Below are 22908 nucleotides of genomic sequence, written 5' to 3'. Positions count from 1 at the left end.
CACATTTTTATACACACGAAACGACATAAATATAATTAGTCACATGACATAAGCTACTCACATTAACATTTTCTAAAGGATTGTTTATTTTCCTCATAACATATTGCAGGTAGACTTTGAATCTATGTACACTTTTGAACAGCAGGACGTGGTTGATGTGTTTAAATCACTGGAGGCGTCTGGCCTCAAGAAGTTTCTGGCGGTCCTTTTACTCTATATGAAGATGAAGTCCGAGAGTTCTTCAAGTCAGGGAGAGTCGTTGGAGATTTTATCGAAGCGACGGTGAACGGTGCAAAAAATTCTTTCTCCGAAGCCTTATTTGCTGAGTTCTTCGAACTTCCATCGGAGGGTCACACCTTCGACGTCAAGATTCTGTCCGAGATCATTTCAGAAATGCAGACACTCTTCTTGGACATCGCTGGTCCGATTAACATCAACGGGAAGAAGAAAAAGCTAAAATACCATGTCTGCATTCTAAACGATATTGTAGCGAAGTCGCTCCAGGCAATGACAGGGTCCTTCGATAATTACACCCAAGACAGGTTTGAATACATGGTGGCTATAACCAGAGGGATGTCAATCAACTAAGCGTCCGCTCTGTTCTCAACCCTCTACGAGATGGTTTCTCCATAGAGCAAGCAGAGTGTGGGATTCTCAGTCCAACTCGGCTGGCTCCTGGAACATCTGCATGTTCCGATGGGTGGGGGTGCAGCTCTTAACCCTTGTCGAATAATGACTGTCATCACCGTGAAGATCTTATTATCACGAATGAAAGTCGTGAAGGAGTCTAAGTCAAACTCCTATGTTCAATAGACGAGTGGTCAGTCGATCACTCACATTTCTATTCATATAATTTATTTATTTTTTAATATTTATATTATTTAAATTATGTTTTTAATATTGTATTTTAGTATGTTTAATTTTAATTATAAATATTACATTTATAAAATTAAATAATTTATTAATTGAATAAAATGTAATAGGTTTAGAGAATGTTAATGTTAATACCTTAGGTCATGTGACTAATTTTATTTATATCGTTTCGTGTGTATACTCGTGTTTTTGTCGTGTTTATACTCGTGTTGTGTCCGTGTCGTGATTGTGTCGTGATCGTGATCGTGTCGTCTCGTGCTTGTATCGTGTCAACCCAAGACTTGAGTGAGATAATATTATATCGTGTCGTTTTGTACAAATATTGTGTTGAATCGTGTCGGTTCATATTTATCCAACCCATTGCCCAACTCTAATCTTTACCAATATTAAGCACGATGAGCTCAACCAAACCTTTAGTATTCATCAGGAATCCCAATGTCATCGATTCACGAAATGAAATCTTACATAGAAGCGATACGACGATCGTCCTAACCATCTTCCTAACGTAGACCGTGCTTATAACCAAAACAAGAAGCCCCCACAATTGCGGTCCTTGAATTGTAGCCACTTTTGTTTTCAAACCATTCGACACGAAATAAAGAGGAAGAAACAAACTAGATAAAAAATCCTCCACTTTCTCAACTAACGCACCTGAAAAAGGCCTGTATTTGGGAATAAAAACACCAACCACAAAAGCACCAAAAAGCGCATGAATCCCGATTGAATTAGTTACAAACCCTACAGCTAAAATCGTGGCCATAGTAGCACAAATGTAAACATCGTCCACAAGTTCGCCTTCCGGGCAACATTTAACCATCCAATTGAATACCCACGGGATTACAATCGAACATAGCCCGACAAAACCGAACCCACGTTATAAGAACATCATAGAGAAATATTGAATGTTTATCAGGTTGTGATTAGAGCTAGGCATCGTGCATAAACATTCGTATTCGAATCGAGCAAGTTGTGTTAGACTCTTAATCGTGTCGTATTGTGTAGTATCGTATCGTGTCTTGACCCACTAAAAATATTAAAATTCACGGACTCTTTCGTGTCGTGTTATTCGTGTCATGTTAACTCGTGTTTAAATTCGTGTTTTGTGTTTTAAACACAATTAGGTATTGTGACTATTGTGTTTATATCGTTTCGTGTTTACACTCGTGCTCGTGTCGTGTCTTGTCTATACTGGTGTCGTGTCTATACTCGTGTTGTGTTCGTGTCAACTCGTAACCATGTTAAGATCGTATAAACTCATAATCGTGTCGTGACCATATCGTCTTGTGCTTGTATAGTGTCAACTCAAGACCCGAGTGAGATAATATCGTAACATGTCGTTTCATACAAATATCGTGTTAGATCTTATCGGTTCGTATTTATCTAACCCATTGCCCAACTCTAGTCATGACTGTAGGGTGTAAAACTATTTTATCCTTTATTAAAAAAAATATTAATATATCATCTATTTTAAAAAAATAAAATTTATTTCAGAAATCCCTTTTATTAAAATTAAAATAAAAAAATCAATCTCTTCAAAATTATTACAAATTATTATTTAATAAAGCTAAGTTATTCAATTCATCCCGATCAAGCACATTGTGTGAGTTAAATTATTAAGTCTTTTATATTTAGTGGTATAGTAATGGTTGTAGACTTCTAAAAAAAGATGTCGATAAAATTAAACATAGAATAAATTGTAAGAAAATTCAGCAAAATAATGTCCTGTACTATAATTAAAAAAATTAAAAATTAAAAAATAAATTACCATTATAATTTTTCACTTTTAACTTTTGACTATTATAATGAAAATTAAACATAAAATATTTAATCTATAAAACAGAAAAAAAAAATACTTCAAGTATAACTCACACATTTCTTATGATAATAATAATACATGATTTTAATCATGAATTATGTAAAAAAGAAGGTTATTGATATGAGTGTTGAAAATGGATTAGTTAAGATGTATATGTATATTTTTTTTTGTTTACCTAAAATGATAAATTGACAATAATTAAAAGAAAAGTAAGCAATATATCAAGTTGAATTGGCCATGATGATGATGATGATATGTAACTATAACAACTAATGATACAATCATGATGAAAGATAAAGATCCTTTTCAAGCACACCAAAGCATATGAGTTGTGACATCTAATCATGGTTATGGTTGCACTTACCCAAATTCTCAATTAATTTACATTTAGGGTTTGTTTATTGTTGTGTTTTTGGATATTTATGTTTCTTTTTTTTATATAAAAAATAATTATTTCAAATTTGTTTAAAATAAATTATTACAATATTTATTTTATTATTTAAAATTTAATATTAATAAAAGTAAATAAGGTATTTTATAACTGATTTATTAATTATTTTATAATTAAAATAATAATAACCTAATAGATAGAAAGAAAATAAAAACAAAAACAAATTGAAACATCCAAAATTAAATTAGCTCTAGAGTTTAATGAAATTCGTTATACATTAATTAATACATGTGATAATCATGCTCACCTCACAAAATTTAAGTCATTTTTAAAATCTATACATGGTGGAGTTTATTTTATATATAAATACAAAGATAAAAACATAATATGAAAAAAAAATATGTACAAAATAAATACATTAATATAATTAATTGATTTGAATATCTTTAAAAAATAATAATAAGATCTCCACACAAATTCATAGATTTTCCGAATCTAATTAATCTCTGACATTTTTATAATAATGATATTGTAAATAATACTTAGAGCATCAGCAGCGCACAATACCTCTGCCCTCTTATTTTGTCAAATTTATATTCCTCGGCAGAAAGGGGGCACACATTGTACTTGGGCAAAACACTCCAATGCTTCTCCAATGCTTCTAAATAATTTAAAAGTAAATTTTATTTATACTATTTTAAATAAATAACTAATTTATAGTATTATAACTAATATTCCTATATTATAGGAAAATTTGAGAATTTAAACCCTGTTAATATAATTAATAAAAAAATATATTAATTTATTTAAAATATATATTTATTAATTAAATATATAGTAATATTTCTATATTATATATATTATAGGAAAATTTGAGAATTTCACCCTTAAAACATGTTAATATAATTAATAGAAAAAATATATTAATTTATTTGAAATATATATTTATTAATTAAATATATATATATAACTAATATTAAATAAATTGAAATATAAAATATTTTTATAATTTAAAATATATTATAATATTAAAAACATTATCAAAATAAATTTGAGAATATATAACTAATATTCCTATATTATAGGAAAATTTGATAATATATAACTAATATTTCTATATTATAATAAAATATAAAAGATTTTTATAATTTAAAATATATTATAATATTATTATAATTTAATATATAATTAATATTTTATATTATAGTAAAATTTTATAATATATATTTATTTAATGTTATTATAATGTAACTTAAAAATAGTAAGAATAAATATTATAATTAAATATATAACTAATATATTATGAAAATGTGAGAGGAGGGCATGACCGGCATAGAGGGCACTGCCCTCTTTTTGCTTTTATCTACAATGCAAAAAATGAAAAAAAATAATGATCTGCCTTTTACACACTATCTGATGCGTGCACATGTCATGCGCTTAAGGACCTATTTAAGTGGTTAAAAAAATTTTGATTTATTTTCAATCCGATAATCCACTAAAAAATATAGGATAAAGAACCTTATTTTAATTATCGCATTTCTTTTATAAGAGACTTCTTATATAAATTTATAAAAAATAAAAATAATCCAAATATCAACAAACAAATGATGATTAAAGAATAAATAATCTAGAACCAAATCAAAAGAAAAAATATAAATAATAATACATAGACATATATATCAACTATTATTTTAATATAATATAAATTAAATTACTCATGAAAGTTGATTTTCTAATAGTGTATAGTTATTGTTTAATTAATATAATTAAAATTAAAATGTTAAATTTATTATATATATATTTGCTTTTTACTTTAAGGAATAATAGACGGCGCGTGAGAAACGGGAAAGTGGGTTCAAATGATTGTACGTGTCGGGAGATGGAGGGACAAGAAGATGACACGCACGGCTGTGTAAGTGGGTCCTACAAAATGGTTGGTGGGTCCCAAAAATAAATAGTATATAATTTTGATGTCCTCGAAATCACGTGACCACCAGCAAATGCATGTTTGCTTCACGTGACTTTCCACCGAAAATAGTCAAATATACCCCTAACTTTCCTTGTTATTTCGATTTTGACCTTTATAATAAACATCAATCATCCCACGTGAACTCCACTTTCCTATGTCTATCTCTAAAGAAGGCCATTTTAATATGGACTTTTCTATATCGTATTTTATGTAGTCCCCACTAATGGTTATGTCCACGACAAGATTCTTAATTTGATGTTTCTCTGTAACATTTATTTCACATTCTCTAATCTATCCATCTATCTAGGTAAAGAGTGAGAAATTTGAATATTCGAGATCTTATTTTTTTTAATAAAAATTTTCTATCAAAATGGTGTTATAGTTTGCAACGAAATCGATTAGGCTATGGGCATCGTAAGTATGATACAATTGGTCTGATTGGTTCATAAAAGTTTCTAATTATCTAGCGGAGTGTAGTATTTGGAGGAGAATTTATTTTATGGGGAAAAGTTTTCGTGATCAATCTAGATTCATTGTGGGGATGATTCTTCGATTAAATTTTGGGAAGATTGTTGGTGTGTGTGTCAAAAGTCTAGTTACGACGTATCATATGCTTGCTTCCATTATTTTATGTAAAAATGTCACCGTTAAGGACATGTTTGATCATCAATATGGTAGTTTCATTAACCGAATTAAATATAGATGGGGATTAAACAATATGGATAGTTCGTCTCATAATAAAATTTATTTTTAGTAGGACACTGAACAAGACGTTATGCGTTGAAAATACATAAATAGTTTTCATGTAGAAAATTATTACTAAGATGAGTTTATATAATTTTCATTATTTAAACTCAAATTAAGTTTAGGGGTGTTTTCAAACATTTATAATATAAAAATATTTTAAGTCTAGTGTATAGTAGTTTTTAAGTGATTCACGCATTTTTTAAATTTAAATATTCATGTGACATTATTATATATTTAGGTTATTATTCTTATTATTTTTTAGGACACTATTTAGTCATTATTTTATTATATTGCTTTATTGTGATTTTTCACTAATATAAATTTAAAACTTTTGTTTAACAAAATTATAGATTATTTAAATTAAATTATTAAAATAATAATATATTTTAATTAATAGCTTCAATAATAAAACTAATTTAAATCATACAATCTCATGATCATATAAATATAGTCTTCTTCTGCAATCATTTATTATATGAAAACTACATTAATTATACCAATGATGAAAACTTGGTATAAAATCGTACTCAATCTTTTTAAAAACATATAATTTAATTCTAATAAAAAAAATATTATGATTAATTAAGATAATTGGTGTCCTCCCGACACACCATGTCATAATTCTTTTTCTATATAACCCTTCTTCTTCATCTATCTCTTTATCATTCCAACTTTCCCAATCCCTTTCTCTCTCTAGAAAACCTTACTATTTGCTACCTCGTACTGTTTTTTTTTACAACTTTTACACAAAAATGATGAACCAAGATTTGGGTCTCAGTCTAAGCTTAAGTTTCCCATCCGACAATCGCGATCTCCTTCAATTGAATCTATTCAATTCAAATGATCAACCTTCTAATTGTATGTAATCATTGTTATTTCTTAGATCTGTAAATCATATTATGCTCTATTCTAATCTGTTATGTCTGTACAGATCGGAGGGAAACTTTGTCGTTCTTGAAGGGTATTGACGTTAATCGTTCTCCGGCGACGGCGGTTGTGGAGTGTGAAGAAGAAGGTGGCGTTTCATCTCCGAATAGTACGATTTCTAGCGTTAGTGGGAAGAGGAGTAGTAGCGATTTGATGGGCGATGGTCAGGACGCAGAAAGAGATTCATCGAGAGGAAATAGTGATGAAGAAGATGGTGATGGGTCTAGGAAGAAACTTCGTCTTTCTAAGGATCAATCTGTTATACTTGAAGAAAGTTTTAAAGAACATAATACTTTGAATCCTGTAAGTGCTTTCTTTGATCTTTAGTTTCTGTTTTTTTTGGATTTTGTTTGTGTTTTTGGGTTAAATCTTTGATAGAAATTGATGAAATTGAAATTATTTTGGTGTTTTAAGAGAAAAAATGTGAAAATATTAGGTTTTGGATTAAAAAAAAAAACTAATATCAAACAACTTCTTAGAGCTGGTTTATTTTTTGGGTTATTTTGGATTTGATTTGGGTTTTGAATAATATTTTTGTTTGATTAAAGTTTAATAATATATTAAGTAAATGGTATTTTTGTATTTTGATTTATAAAAAGGAATGATATAATTGATGAAATGAAAAGGGTGAAAATATTAGGTTTTTGGTAAAAATCTAAAAATATATCAAACAAGTTTTAAGAGCTTGTTTGATTTTTGGTCTTTTATTTTCTTAAAAATAAAACTTGTTTGATTAAATTTATAAAAATTCAGTTTTTTATGGTACAAATACAAAAATACCCTTTACTGTTTCTTTTTTAGATTGAAAGATCATAAAATTAATTTTAAATACTTAATAAAAAAAATTGAATTTTTTATAAATAAAAGAGTAATTATATAGATAAAGTGATGATTCTCTTAAAAAAATCCCAAAAATCAAACAAGGCCTAAGTATATTAATAATAGAGCTAGGTCTAGTGGTATTCTTGTAATTATGTGACTAATCATGGGTATTTGTTACTTCCATTATTACAGAAGCAAAAACTAGCCTTGGCTAAACGATTAAGTCTGAGGCCTCGTCAAGTAGAAGTGTGGTTCCAAAATAGAAGAGCAAGGTAAGGACTTTTTAGTAATTTAACAATTATCCTCCCTTTCACAATAATACCCTCATAAATCATTGTAATTTACAATTTCTATCAATTTTATAATTACAGAACAAAATTGAAGCAAACAGAGGTTGATTGCGAATTCTTAAAGAGATGTTGCGATAATCTTACAGAAGAAAATAGGAGGTTACAAAAAGAAGTACAAGAACTTAGAGCTTTAAAAATGTCGCCGCAATTTTACATGCAAATGGCTCCTCCGACCACCCTTACATTATGTCCTTCATGCGACATAGGTTGCGCCGCCTCCTCTACCGCTTCTGTGGATCCTCGGTCGCAGAATCGAGCAATTGCGTTTAATCCTTGGTCGAATGTTAACACTTCTCAAAGGACATTTGATGTGCTACGTCCTAATTGATCTTAATGCATGCAATTTTAAGAAAGGAGATTTGGGTCATGATTTGTTTTAATTTAATGATCCTTGTTTAAATCTTAATATTGTCTAAAATGACATATTGTAGGTTAGTGTTATATTGATAGTTACTATTCCCTAATTTGTTGATCTTTAAGGAGGAGAAAATATTTAAAAAAGAAAAAAGAAAAATAGGGATGGGTAGTAATTTAAGGTTTGGATGTGATGTAATCTTGTAAAGAGATCTATATAATTATTATTTGATTAATTAAAAATCTTAATCAAATTAATGTTTGTATTTATCATATTTGTCATGTTTTGGAGCAGATTAATGTAGGTTTAGTATTTTTATCAATTAGATAAACAAATAAAAAATTAAATTAAAAATAAATAGAGGGTCATCTTAACTTCTATTATAAATTATAATTTTTTTTCGAGCTGAGTTGAAGCCACATGAGCTCTAATATAGATTTACATGTGCATCTAATAACGTCATTTGTTTGTTCTCAGTGAAATTCGACTTTTAGGGCTGATTCAATAATTTGAGTTTTTTTTGGATTTTATTAAAAAATGTATTCTTAATGGATGAAAAAATATATTATTTGAATTTTTAATGTTATTTTTGTATTTAACTTTATAATGATAAAAGTAAAAGTATTTTAATAATAATGTGATAGTAGATAATTTAACTAGAAAAAATCTAAAAAAATCCCACATAAAACTAGCTCTTAGAATTATTTTCCAAAGATATACTAAAAGCTCGATCTAATGCTTAAAATAGTTTTCTTTTAGAAGCCATAACTGAAAACTTCTTTTTGTATGCACAAGAATGAAACCTATGAAAATAAAACATAAACAATATCACATTTTCTGTCAATGAGATAGATTATTAAGAACATTGAAACATGATAGAAGAAATGATGTCTCTCTAATTTAGGGATTACAATATGAGTCTCCTCCTTTAATTGTCTAGGCCAGACACAAAAGTCTTTAAATGGGTCATGGACTCATACCCAATATGTATAATGACATGTTATAACTGACCCAAATATTATAGTTAGAAGTTTCAAATGAGTCTTAACTTGGCCCATGTAACTTTCCTGTCATACTAGGTTTCAAGAGAACATTGCTTACAAACATGTTTTTATGAGTTCTCTCATGAAACAATCAAATTTCTTTATTTCATGAAATAAAATCTCCTTAGTTGTGTTATTATTTAAAATTATCCTATAATATAATATAAATGTTTACATTATCATTAAACACACTCAAAACACAACAAAATTAACTATTTAAGAGAACAATAAAAACATAAACCCAAAATGTTAAAAAATGAACGAACATAACTAAAAATCTATCGTTAATGAGTTTGGAGATATTCAAACAATTCGTTTTAAAATCTCCTTAATAATTAAGAATAAGTATCGTTCTTCTTAATATGTACAGAGTCGACACTGTCCCAGTCCCGCTAGAAAAAAATTCGATATATTTTTGTTGTCTTAAGTCTAGTTAAAAAAAATAAATAATAGAAAAATGGTTTCGGATATGATTTAAACCCATAATCAAATAAAAATTTTAAGTTTTTATCTTAAATCACTAAAGTACAATATTTGTAATAAATGAGTTGTCTTAGGGAGCTCAGAGTGAGTTGTCCTAACTCGAGGGCTTGTCGAGTTTATAATTTAGTATAATAGTTTAAATGACACAAGTGGTAGTGACTACAAATATTTGTTAAACCACACATTTTCTCATTAGCATTTATTTATGGCCGCGAAATTCTGTTACACATTGACATTGTGATTAAAAGAAACCAAGTCACAAGTGTGACATAGATGGTCGAAAAACAAAAACTTAATATCATTTCATATAAAAGTTGATGATCTCCACTCAGTTGCGAACTGTTCATAGGATGACCTATAACCCATATAGCTATGAAATTTATAAAAATAAACCCAAGTTACCTCACATGATCCTCATTAACGTTCAGGTCAGGATCGCAGTTGAACCGGATACAGTGGATAGGTCATTCCTAGTCCGAATCATACCAACAAATTCGAAACCCTAAAAACCCAATAACCTTAAAAGGCGATTTGAGACCCTAAACCTCAACCGACCCGTATGCAACCGGATCCTACCGATTGAATTTGTATTTAAAGTAAGAAACCATATACATACAAATACATACATAAATCATGGCAACATCCTTATACCCCAAAACAAAATAAAAGTTTGAGTAATAAATTATAAGAAACTTTCAATAAAATAAAAAAGCTAATTTAATTACTTGTTAGAATTTCTTTTAGTTGATCTCTTGATTGAATCAATCCTCTGTAACCTAATTTGCTCTCTGAATTTCGCTATGAATTCATCTGCCTGCTTGTTGACGTCAGGACCCACGTCATCATTCAAACCGTTTTCTTCTTCTTCACCATTGCTGTGTCTTTCTTCCACTTCTTCCTCCTTTTCATCATCAGAAGAAGAATCTTCTAGAAAGATCGGTTCTACCCTTTTCTCCGAAACGGGTACAAAAGATCTCACTTTTGAACCCGATTCAGTATTGGGTTTCTTATGGGTCAAGATTTCATTTTTCAATCCTTTATCAGAATAAGATCTTGTTGGCGGTTGCGGCGGCGGTGGAGGCGGTGGCGCCGCCTTGTAACATATCTTCTGTCTCTGAGATTCTTCTGTACTTGGTTTGAACCGTCCGATTTGTGATTCATCTATTAATGGAGGGTTAGGATCGATTCCTATCTCTTCCTTCATCTCCATCCTTCCCGATCTCGACCTCCATGGAATTGGTGAACGAAGAACGACATTTTCGTCGCTAATTCTCAAACTCGAACTTCTCAATGGAATATGAGAATTGGGTATTCGTGAATTTAAGCTTCGAATTGGTAGAAGTATTGGTTTATTTAAAGATCTTTGTTCTTGATCAAGAACAGAGCTTTCTTGATCTTGAGCCACGACCACCATGGGTTCTTCTCTAAAATACTGAGAATTCCAAGATTCAATCTTGTTGTCATGATCAGACCCAGTTGGGTTTTCAGTTTCAACATCGAAAACTGATGAAACTTCTAGGAATTTTGAGACATATGAATGAGCAGCATTGTCGAATCCAGAGGATTGTTCTTTACTAGATTCCTCTGTTTTCTGACTAAACAAACCGTAAGAGACAGCAATTCCGACCAAGACAAGTTGCAGAAGTTCCCAACTTCTGGTATTGAATGATTGGTTGATGAAATCAGGAACTTGAGAAGAGAAGAAAGGGAGGAGAACAAGGAAGAGAAGTGTAACAATGGCGGATTTGAATATGAAATGGCTGAAGAGGTTTTTTGGGTTTGATTTGGTTGGCGGCTTGTTGTATGTGTCTGTATCTGTATCCGCCATTAGAGGAGAAAGAGAGAAAGCTTGGTGTGATTTGGGTTAATGAAGAAATGTGGAATGATGAAGAAGAAGAGTGGAAAAATGGAAGGGAGGAATACTTAAGGGTTAAGTAAAAGTGAAGAGATGCTTTGTAATGAAGAAGAAGAAGAAGATGTTGATGAATGAGATTCTTTTATTCTTAGGAAGAAGGAATAGTGACAACATTTTATAACTCAACTAATTAAACTGATCTTCTATCACTATTATATCTATCTTTTATTTATTTGTTTTGAAACTAATATATAACATTTTTTTTGTGTGTGAACATTGGACAAACAAATTAGAACATATAAATTCCATTCTCACTTACTTATTTATAGAAAAAAACCGAAGTTGAGAAACAAAGCAATACCACGAATCTAACTTGATCTGAATATCGTCATGTTTAGGTCAAAAGTTTCTTAAATATGGTCATTTTTTAAAATTTATTATTATTGTTTCAAATATAATTTTTTTTATTTCTCTTTAATGCACATGTGGCAGACCACGTCGGATTCATGATCTTGTTTTGTTATATTTTTGCTGGCTAAATCATTTCTAAAAAATATAAAATTACTCAAATCTAAGGAGTAGGGTCAAATTTAGTTATTTTAAATTGAATTTGGGTATTGAGACATTGATGATAGGAAAAGATACATGATCTAGTAGTATATTTATATTAAAAATAAAATGTTTCTTTTTATTAAGAGGTTGAGTCAAACTCTTCAAAGTTTATGTTATAAATGTTACAAGGTTTATGTTATAAATGTTACAAGGATGGAAATTCAATTGTTTTTAAAAACAAAGTTTCTATTATTAATACTCAATAATCACTATTTATTTCTTATTTGTTATGAACAAACCACTCTATCTGAAAAAGTCTGACCTAATTGACAAAATGTTAAAGTTGGATTGTTAATTTTTCACTTAAAGTATAAGTGTAACTTTAAATTTTTTAATAATTTGCTTAAAAAAAAACTTTGATTAAAAAATATTTGCCAATAAGACCTTATATAAAATCACTAAAATATTTTTCAGTTTTGTGACAATTACTACCAAACAAATCACTCAAAAACAATTATTATAGGGTAAGATTGAGAGTTATGAACCCACTATGAGTTTTTACTTGTACAATGTGTAAACAAAATAATAGTGTAAAAAATGAGATTCCAATTTAGAATGTAATATATAGAAGTAAAAGGGTTGATTTGAATGTAACAAAAAAAAGTGAAATGATATTTTTAAGATACTAATGGAATTAAAAGTGGGGAATGGGAATAGAAGTAAGGGAAGAAATGAATAAGGTAGCGTGGAAATGGTGGTGGGGATTATTCTTTTTCTTTTGGCCACCCTACGCTATAAACCAATACCCTTTTCTTTTCCTTTTTTCAAATAAACTTCTTATGATTCAATTGATAATGATATCAATACTTTACTATTATAAGATAACTTAACTTGATAGAGTTCCTTTAAATAGATAAGAGAACTTATTTTAGTGAACTAAAAACTGATTTAGATATTAGAGTTGAGATAGATTTCAAAAAAAGTTGTGATGAACTTAAGAAAAATAAGAGGAATATTATGGATCAATGCCGAGATCAAGGCTATTAAAATCTCGAGTTGACTCTTAAAGTTATACGATTTTATGATTTCACATAAGGTCAACGAATTAAAATCTTACGATTTTTAATTTACGATAATAAGATTTAAGATTTTATAAATAATTCCGATTTTACGATTTAATACGATTTTACGTTTAAAAAAATAATTTTATATTTAAAAATAAAAAAATTAAATTATTATTTGTTTAAATTAATTAATTGTAATTTTTTTATAGTGTTATTTACTCATTATTATTATTTGTTTATTTTTATATATAAATTCTTTTAATTTGTTAGGTATAAAATACTTAATTATATATAAATAATAATAATATATAAATAGTATTTTTTAAAATTAAACTCTTACTCTTTCAAGTAACTCTAGATTTTACGAGTTTATAACGGTTTAACGATTTTACGTAAACTCTCAATTTTGATAGACTTAACCGGGACTGAATTTTGGCTTGCCCTAGTCGCAAAGTAGAAAAACGTGGAAGTAAAATTAGCTACACTAGTTTTAATTAAAAAGAATGTGTTTTGTTGAGTTTTGAAGATGTGACCAAATAAAAATTTAAATCTTACATCTTAACTATTAAACCAAACCTTTTAATATTTTAAAAAATAAGTAAGTTGATCTAAATTTGTGAGGTAGGCTGCCGGAGTTTTGATGGGCTTACCTAGTACCAACCATGTTTATCGATAAGTGTAGGTTTGATCGTATCTATATATATAATGATGCTTAATTTTTAAAGTGTCCGGATTGGCGGGTCGAGAGCTGTGGTTAATTTGGATACTTGGGTCGGATTGTGGGTTGACCCGTTTTTAAATTTAAAACGGTTAAAAATAAAATTAAAAATGCTAGAGGTATGTTTCGAACTTGCAACCTAACAAAACAAGTACAACTCTTTAACCAACTAGGCTACAAAGACTTTATATTTTAAATTCAACACCAAATTTGATAAACGCGAGACGTTTTAATATTAATATAAGTTCAACTTTTTAACTAACTAATCTATATATATATATAATGATGCTTAATTTTTAAAGTGTCCGGATTGGCGGGTCGAGAGCTGTGGTTAATTTGGATACTTGGGTCGGATTGTGGGTTGACCCGTTTTTAAATTTAAAACGGTTAAAAATAAAATTAAAAATGCTAGAGGTATGTTTCGAACTTGCAACCTAACAAAACAAATACAACTCTTTAACCAACTAGGCTACAAAGACTTTATATTTTAAATTCAAAACCAAATTTGATAAACGCGGGACGTTTTAATATTAATATAAGTTCAACTTTTTAACTAACTAATCTATATATATATATAATGATGCTTAATTTTTAAAGTGTCCGGATTGGCGGGTCGAGAGCTGTGGTTAATTTGGATACTTGGGTCGGATTGTGGGTTGACCCGTTTTTAAATTTAAAACGGTTAAAAATAAAATTAAAAATGCTAGAGGTATGTTTCGAACTTGCAACCAAACAAAACAAGTACAACTCTTTTACCAACTAGGCTACAAAGACTTTATATTTTAAATTCAACACCAAATTTGATAAACGCGAGACGTTTTAATATTAATATAAGTTCAACTTTTTAACTAACTAATCTATATATATATATATATATATATAATGATGCTTAATTTTTAAAGTGTCCGGATTGGCGGGTCGAGAGCTGTGGTTAATTTGGATACTTGGGTCGGATTGTGGGTTGACCCGTTTTTAAATTTAAAACGGTTAAAAATAAAATTAAAAATGCTAGAGGTATGTTTCGAACTTGCAACCTAACAAAACAAGTACAACTCTTTAACCAACTAGGCTACAAAGACTTTATATTTTAAATTCAAAACCAAATTTGATAAACGCGTAACGTTTTAATATTAATATAAGTTCAACTTTTTAACTAACTAATCTATATAGGTGTTGAGTAAATGGATACTTGGGTCGGATTGTGGGTTGACCCACCCATAAACTTAAAACGGTTAAAAATAAAATAAAGAATGTTATCCGTAGTTTTTTTTCACGATTTTTATATTAATACTCGTGCAAATGCACGGGAAAAATGCTAGTTTTTAAAATTTAAATAATGAATTAAATTAAAAAATTGAGGAAAATATTACATTCAATTAAATTTTTATCTTTTTTCGAAATGGACTAAAATCTACCGTTGCGGATTCTGTTATAATTTGAAAGCATGTGGGTGGTTTTAAAGCCCATATTCTACTTTGTTTGGGCCGAAGTTAATGGACTGATTAATACCATTGAAATTTTGAAGGATTCCATTTAAATATATTCAATTAACATTTTTTTTAGAAAGTTTGGGAGAGAATTTGAAAAGTAGACTGGGAGAATGACGTTAAGCAATTTGATGGTCGAAAAAATAATAGAATTTATCTCTACTCTATTTATACTTTTCTTTTTCCAACAAATATAATGATGTCAAGTTATTTCTTCTCTAGTATTTTTTCAAGTTAAAATATTATATCATATTGTATAGACTAACAAAAACATACTGAAGTATTATATATGTGGATTATAATATAGATTAATGGATTATTTGATTTTAGAGAAATAAAATAGTATTTAAAAATTCATTTTTATGTCCCTATAATAGTAAGTACTAAATTCATTATTTGAAATCATTTTTAGATGTATCTATTGGATTATGCCCGAAATGATGAATACATGTTGAGAAACATAGATTGAAACAATTAAATTTGCAGCTATAATAATAGCTTTCATAATCATAATACAAAATCACACTTATATATATATATATATATATATATATATATATATATATATTATTTTTTTACAAACTCATATTTAACATTATTTGATATCTTTTAGATTATTCAAATAATTTCATAATATATGATTTTTTTTTATTTCAAAACAAACCTAATAACATATTATTTTAAAGAACCATCGGCTGCCAAACACTTAAAAACGGATGCGGAGTTAACGGTGACAACAACGGCAAATTGAATATACCGTTACTGTTATTCTGATCCCAAACCCCCATCCAACTTGACGGCGTTAATGGAAACTCCGTCTTTTCTCTCTTAACCGTTTTCTCCTCTCCTTCTTCATCCTCTCTATCTCTCTTTCCACCTTTTTCCGGCGCCGGCGCCGGAAAAGAATCATCGGAAGTAGACGGTTGAGCTTCTTCAACATTCCATTTCCCAGCCTCCAATGGAAAATTAAGAATCGCTTTACTTCCTCGCATATCAAACGCAGCGCGATCGTAAGCTTTGGCCGCTTCAGCAGCGGTATCGAATGTTCCTAACCAAACTCTAGATCCACGACGCTTTGGATCGCGAATCTCCGCTGCGTATTTCCCCCACGGTCTCCGGCGAACTCCTCTGTAGTGTCTTCTATCATCGTTTATCTCAGATTTCGCATCCGTAACCGTCGGTTTGAGTTCGGTGATCTCTAGTTTCTTAACTGATGGTAGATCTAGTGTTAATGATGGTTTCCGATTGTTGAAACTTGTTCTGCGGATTGTGTTGACGGACTTAGGTGAAGTGAGATCGATTATTTTAGATTCGGATTCGAATTCGAAAATATCGGAAGATGGAGAATCGGATTGCGAATTTGAAACGGATAGATCGTTAATTAGGAAGTTTTCGTGAAGAGAGAAGTCGCTTAGAAGATGTTGTCTGATGAAATCGATGTTGGAGAGTTCTGGAGATGTGGCCGCCATTGATGATGTTTGATTCTGGAGTGGAAGATAGAGAGAGTGAGAAATGGAGAAGATGAAGATGATGATGGATTTTGGATGAGTAGAAAGAGAGTGGAAAATGGGATTTATATAAACACAAATATGCAGAGCTTCCAGGATTCATCTATGAACCAGCCAGGAAATGTCCCTCTTATCAATTGGTGGGTCCGGTTTATTATTATTATATATATACATGTGAAATTTGAATATAAAGAAATCTTTTATTCGAATGGGTGGAAATTTAAGTAAGTTTCATATTCGAGTTAACATGTTTAGCAATTTTAACTTAAATTTGATTTGTTTAATAATTTGGGTAAAAAATTTCTAAAATTTGACTGTTTGACTTGATTTATCTAATTCAATTTAAACCAAACCTGATTAATTAATTTGTATATCTTTATTTCAAATTAAAATAACATAAATATAAAATAAAAATTAAGTTAAAATATAAATTCGCTTATAAAAAAAATGTAAAAAATAATAATTAGTGAATAAGAAAGAATAACACAAAATTCAATAAAAAAAACTTGTAAACGGGTTATCAGGTCTAATTTGGGTTATGTCAGGTCAACCCGAGTTTCACCTATTTATTAATCAGATTAAACATGTCGACCTAATTTCGACTTGAAAAAAAAAATTAGGGGTGACAATCTAGGTAATATCAGATTGGCGGGTTCGAGTTTACATGTTAACGTGTTTGAACGATTCTAACCTAAACTGACATGTTTAGTAATTCGGGTCAAAATCTCTAACTCGAACCTGATCTATTTATTTGTGATTGATCTGAACTTGGCTCGTTTGACCCGTTTAACCCGATTTAACTAACTCAACTCGATCCAAACCTGATTCAATCAATTCACTTATCTATATCAAATTAAAATGACATCAATATAAAATAAAAATAAAGTTAAATCACAAATCTGTTTATAAAAAAATTTACAGAAGAGTGAATAAGAAAGAATAACACAAAACTCAACAAAAGAAACTTGTAAACATGTTATTTAGTCTACTTTGGGTCATTTCAGGTTGACCCGATTTTGACAATATTTATTAATTAGGTTAAACAGGTCGACCTAATTTTAACCTGAACAAAAAAATACATGACTCTAACCTGATTTTTTTGTGTTCGGTCTGGATCGTGTTTTCGTGTCGTGTTCAAAATTGTCAGCCTTAAAAAAATACATGACCTTAACCTAATTTTTCGTGTTCAGTCTATGTCGTGTTTTCGTGTCGTGTCCAAAATTGTCAACCTATCATGTAGGCCATATAAAAAAAATTCATAATAACAAATATAAATATATATATATATATATATATATATATATATATATATATATATATTAGGGTATGTTCAAAAGGGAAATTTTAATCCCGAACATGTTAATTTTATTTATTATTTTGTTGAGTTATAGATTGTGGTTTTGTTTTCGTTCTCAATTTCGTTGTGTCGTGACACTAATCTTTTATTAGATAATAAGGATTTTTTATGTTTTTTATTTAGGGGGTTTTGTTGAGTTTTTATTAAATATATTATTTAATTAAAATATGTTGTTTAAATTTTAGTTTTTTAAATTATTATAATGTATTTTTTATATTTAAAATTTAAATTTTAAAATAAAAATTTTAGTTGATAAATTAAATAGTTTAATTATTGTAAAAAAAAATATCTTGAGATAATTATGTTTTGGGTAAAAATTCGAAAAAAATAATCAAATCAAATGACTTAGAAGATTTTCTTCAAAGTTGGGTGATTTTTTAAATTTACTTAGTTTCTTTATAAAAATATTTAAATTCTATTATCAATTTAATAATTAAAATATTTATTTTTTAATTAAAATATTCTTATTTTTTATTATAATTTAAATAAAAAAAATAATTGAGTAATTATACCAATTAAAATTATAATAACTTGTTTTTTTTAAGGAGAAAATATTTTTTTAATAAAATCCTAAAAAGTTATAAGGTCTTGTTTGAGGAATGATGTTTTTGAGTTTTACATGATTTTTTTTTTTAAAAAAGAAGACCATTTTGATAAAATGTAGAAAAATTGTGGTTTTTAAATTTGGAAGACCAAATTACTCTGAGGCCTATTTTTATTTAATATATATATATATTTATATTAATATTCAATTTAGTTAAAAATTTAATTAAAAAATAATTTTGGTATTTAAATGGATAAAATTGATTTATTAGATTATTGATGTGATATTTGAGTTTTTTTTAAAAAAAATGAGTTTTATCCAATAACTAACTATTAAACTAGCTCTAAGAGGTTGTTAGAGCTCGTTTGATGTTAAGTTCTTTATAATTTTTATTTATGTTTTTTCAAAATAAAATAATTTTACTCTGAAAAAATAGGTTATTTTGTGTTTTTATTTGGTTAAATCATTATAGTATATTTTGTATTTGAAATAACTAAATAAAATTGTAGTATTTTATTTGATAAATAATATTGAATTATTGAAAAATATATAATATATACATTTTTGATAAAAAATTAAAATTAAAATTAAAACACACTATAAAACTAACTTTAATATTTCTCTGAGAATAAAATTGTGCTTAATTGTCCTCATAAAACTAATAATATAATTATTTATTTAAGACAACTTTATTTTAGTATTATAAAAAATTTATAGACGAAAAAGCCGGAACTCTATTCGGAAATATATCTCAAAAAAAACTTAAAATTGACAAGAAAGAACAAATGCAAAGACAAGAGAGACGAGTCCGAGACAAGAAAATCAACTCTTATCGTCTTGTTTTAGTTGATTGATTGCTATTTTCATTCATTATTCACTTTTGTATTTTGATTTCATGTTCGTGTGCGTTTTTTGGTCAACTGTGGATTCCTCATTGTTATCGTGTGTTGACTTTGAGCAAACGGTTATAAGCTCAATTTCAACTCTTTTACTCCTTTTATTATTTTTGAGTCTTTTTAATGACGAAACCGTTTAAAAAAAATATTATAGTCATAAAGATAATTTTCTTTGTTAGGAAGTTAGTACCTATAATACTAATATGGAAGTCATGTTCCCACCTTAACAATTTAATATCTTAAGCAAACTATAGTCTTTAGTTTTCAACTATCCTATATATATATAATAAAATCAAATATGTATTTATTTTTTAACACATTTACAATGTATTGAAACTATAGTTTATTATCTATAATAAGCTAACTTCATTTTTTTTAAATTATAATTCCACATTAAAATTTGAACTTATAAGACTTTTTAGTAAAATTTTAATTTAAAACAATTGATACTATAATTTTTTACTTGAGATATCAATGAGTTCAATTCCTATTGATATTAAAATCATAAATGACATAAAGCCTTAAATGTTTTATGACTTGATCTTATAGAGTTTATTGAATTAATTGAAATAATTTTATTTAATTTTGCTGATGTCCTCATTATTCTTTTTTATTGCTACGTTTTTTTTTTATAATAAAACTAACCCTAGTTGTGTTTCTAGAACAAGATTGCTTTCTTCTATAAATATAAAGTCGATGACTTTTTCTTGATTTTATAAAAAGCTACTAATAAGCTTTTCTACGATGATATATATATTTCTTCTAGAAGGTTGATATGAAAATAAATAAAAAATTATTTCTAATAAAATGACAATAATGAAATTAATTTATAGTAAATATTATTTATTAAAATTTAAAAAATATTAATTTTATAAAATTCTGTTTTTTAAATCTTGTGGTTGATTTTTTTAATTTAATTATATTATTTTAAAATATTTACAACTCATAAATGCCCACCTTATCCTAACAAATATTAAATAGATGTTTGATCTTCCTTATTAAATGAACAATACGTAAGACAGCAAAATAGTGACGCACGCATGTATGGGCAAAAACGTAAAATTAGTATATTTTATTTAAAAAATTCTTTATAAAGGACAAACTTGTAATAAGTGTTGAAATTTAGACGTTAACTCAATCCTAAGTCATGTATTATTATATTTCTCAAAATATTATTATTATATAACTATTTGTTTATTATTAAGTTTTGACTTGTTTTATAAACGTTAACAAGTTGCCAATTGCAATTATTTAATAATTTATTATAATAATTTTAAATTATTTTTTAGAATATTTCTATGAAACAAGTTATCCTTATAAACAAATATATATATATATATATATTTGAGTGTTAAAAAAAATATTTGAAGGTTTATAACAAATAAGTTAAGTTGGATAATATTTAACACATAAGAAAGATAAATTGAGGATATTATCAAATGTATATAAATGTGTAACGAAAACTAAATCAAATTAATCCTTAAAATTTATGAAATTGTTAGATTATTTAAATCATATAATATATATATTGTTTAATAAATGTAATTAATTAATAATTATTTTATATTTTTTTATATATGATTGGCCTAATTAAATATATTAAAAATCTCTAAATTAGTGGATCTCAATGTTATAATCTTGTATATATAGTTTACAATAAAACAACGGATTGTATTCATTTATGTTATAAGAGCCTAGGGTTTTTTCTTTCTTCTCTCTTTCTGGTTCATTTTCTATTGTCTTCTCTTTAATTACTTTTTTACGTCGTATCCTAACAGTTCATCTTCTTTTCAATCACTTTTCTTTTCTGATGACGAGTAACCAACAATGATTTCACCCGGCCCTTAACGTTTTCAACATCAAGAATCACGTTGATATTGTTATTGAGCTGGAAATCAATACACGACATAGACGGAGTTATTCAAAATTCATTCTCATTCTCATCCTCATCGAGTACTTCATCACATCATTTCTTCGGTCCTTATTCTACCGACGTCATCGATGGACGAAGAGAAAGATATACGACTAACGCTCAATGTCATTGTCCTTCAATGGATCCATGCCACAATCTCATATGATCTCCTTCACACGACTTGTTATTGTATGTTGATGATATAATATTGACGACATCCTCTAACTCTCTACGTTGATCCTTCATCTCCAGCTTGATTTGCTATGAAGGATTTAGGTCTTTTGTATTATTTTTTGGGCATTTCGATAATGCCTCATTCAAATGATATAGAATCTTCTCTCAACGAAAGTATGCGTCTGAGACTGTAGACAATGCGGGTATGTAATCTTATAAGCCGTCGACTATGCTGTTTGATATTACACTGAAACTTGGGCTTCAGTCTATTCTCTTGTGTTAGATTCTTCTTTGTACCGCAACTTAACTAGTGCTATACAATATCTGACGTTTTTTCGTCCTAATATCACGTAGGCGGTTCAACAGGTTTGTCTTTTCATTCATAATTATTGGGAGGTACACATGGCGGCTCTAAAGAGAATTATCCAGTATATTCAAGGAACTCTTAATTTTGGCCTTCATTTGTTCCATCCTCTATTACATATCTCTTAACTTACATTGATGTTGACTGAGGTGGGTGCCCGGACACACGGCGTTCGACGTCTGGCTATTGTGTATTATTGGAGATAATATAATCTCTTGGTCGGCTAAGCGTAAACAACTTTGTCCCATTCTAGTATCGAGACTAAGTATCGGGCGGATGCGAATGTATTTTTGGAAACTTGTTGGCTACAAAATTTACTCCTATAACTTCATTGCCCTGTTTCCACTACTACTCTTGTTTATTGTGATAATATGAGTACGATTTACCTCTCCAGTAACCTCTTCAGCACCAACGGACCAAATACATTCAGATGGGCATTCACTTTGTTCGTGAGAATGTCTCACATTGTTAGATTGAGTTCTTCATGTCCCATCTCGCTTTCAACTTGCGGATATCTTCATTAAGGCTTTTGAGAGTTTTTTTTTTATGATTTTCAATCCAATTTCAGTTTGTACACCTATTTCGATTGCGGGGTGTAATAAATGTAATCAATTAATAGTTATATTAGATTATATATATATACAGGGGCGGAGCCGCACATGGGCTAGGGTGGGCTCCAGCCCCACCTAAATTAAAATGTT

General features: G+C 28.4%; 3 protein-coding genes across 3 annotated transcripts; 1 reads left to right on the top strand and 2 right to left on the bottom strand.

The window, feature by feature from the left end:
* Positions 1-6464: 6464 nt before the first annotated feature.
* LOC124942838 (homeobox-leucine zipper protein HAT4-like) lies at positions 6465-8497 on the top strand. Its single transcript, XM_047483401.1, has 4 exons — positions 6465-6654; positions 6728-7026; positions 7738-7817; positions 7917-8497. Exons 1-4 carry the CDS (start codon positions 6549-6551, stop codon positions 8221-8223), a joined length of 792 nt encoding a protein of 263 aa, XP_047339357.1. The 5' UTR covers positions 6465-6548; the 3' UTR covers positions 8224-8497.
* A 1678-nt stretch (positions 8498-10175) lies between these two features.
* LOC124942837 lies at positions 10176-11787 on the bottom strand. The gene has a single exon (XM_047483400.1). It carries the CDS (start codon positions 11602-11604, stop codon positions 10498-10500), a length of 1107 nt encoding a protein of 368 aa, XP_047339356.1. The 5' UTR covers positions 11605-11787; the 3' UTR covers positions 10176-10497.
* A 4288-nt stretch (positions 11788-16075) lies between these two features.
* LOC124942019 (ethylene-responsive transcription factor 5-like) lies at positions 16076-17015 on the bottom strand. The gene has a single exon (XM_047482424.1). The coding sequence runs from the start codon at positions 16919-16921 to the stop codon at positions 16133-16135; it is 789 nt and encodes a 262-aa protein (XP_047338380.1). The 5' UTR covers positions 16922-17015; the 3' UTR covers positions 16076-16132.
* Positions 17016-22908: the final 5893 nt, after the last annotated feature.

This window comes from Impatiens glandulifera, chromosome 6 (genome assembly GCF_907164915.1).
Source record: "Impatiens glandulifera chromosome 6, dImpGla2.1, whole genome shotgun sequence".
Classification (NCBI taxonomy): domain Eukaryota; kingdom Viridiplantae; phylum Streptophyta; class Magnoliopsida; order Ericales; family Balsaminaceae; genus Impatiens; species Impatiens glandulifera.
Note: the sequence above shows the minus strand (reverse complement) of the source record. Positions and strands in the feature narration are given on the sequence as shown.

Excerpts from the sequence above, each read along its gene's own strand:
- LOC124942837 (XM_047483400.1), bottom strand. The coding sequence starts at position 11,604 with ATGGCGGATACAGATACAGACACATACAACAAGCCGCCAACCAAATCA.
- LOC124942838 (XM_047483401.1), top strand. The coding sequence starts at position 6,549 with ATGATGAACCAAGATTTGGGTCTCAGTCTAAGCTTAAGTTTCCCATCC. Across the intron at positions 6,655-6,727 it reads AAATGATCAACCTTCTAATT|ATCGGAGGGAAACTTTGTCG; the intron begins GTATGTAATCAT and ends ATGTCTGTACAG. Across the intron at positions 7,027-7,737 it reads AACATAATACTTTGAATCCT|AAGCAAAAACTAGCCTTGGC; the intron begins GTAAGTGCTTTC and ends CCATTATTACAG.
- LOC124942019 (XM_047482424.1), bottom strand. The coding sequence starts at position 16,921 with ATGGCGGCCACATCTCCAGAACTCTCCAACATCGATTTCATCAGACAA.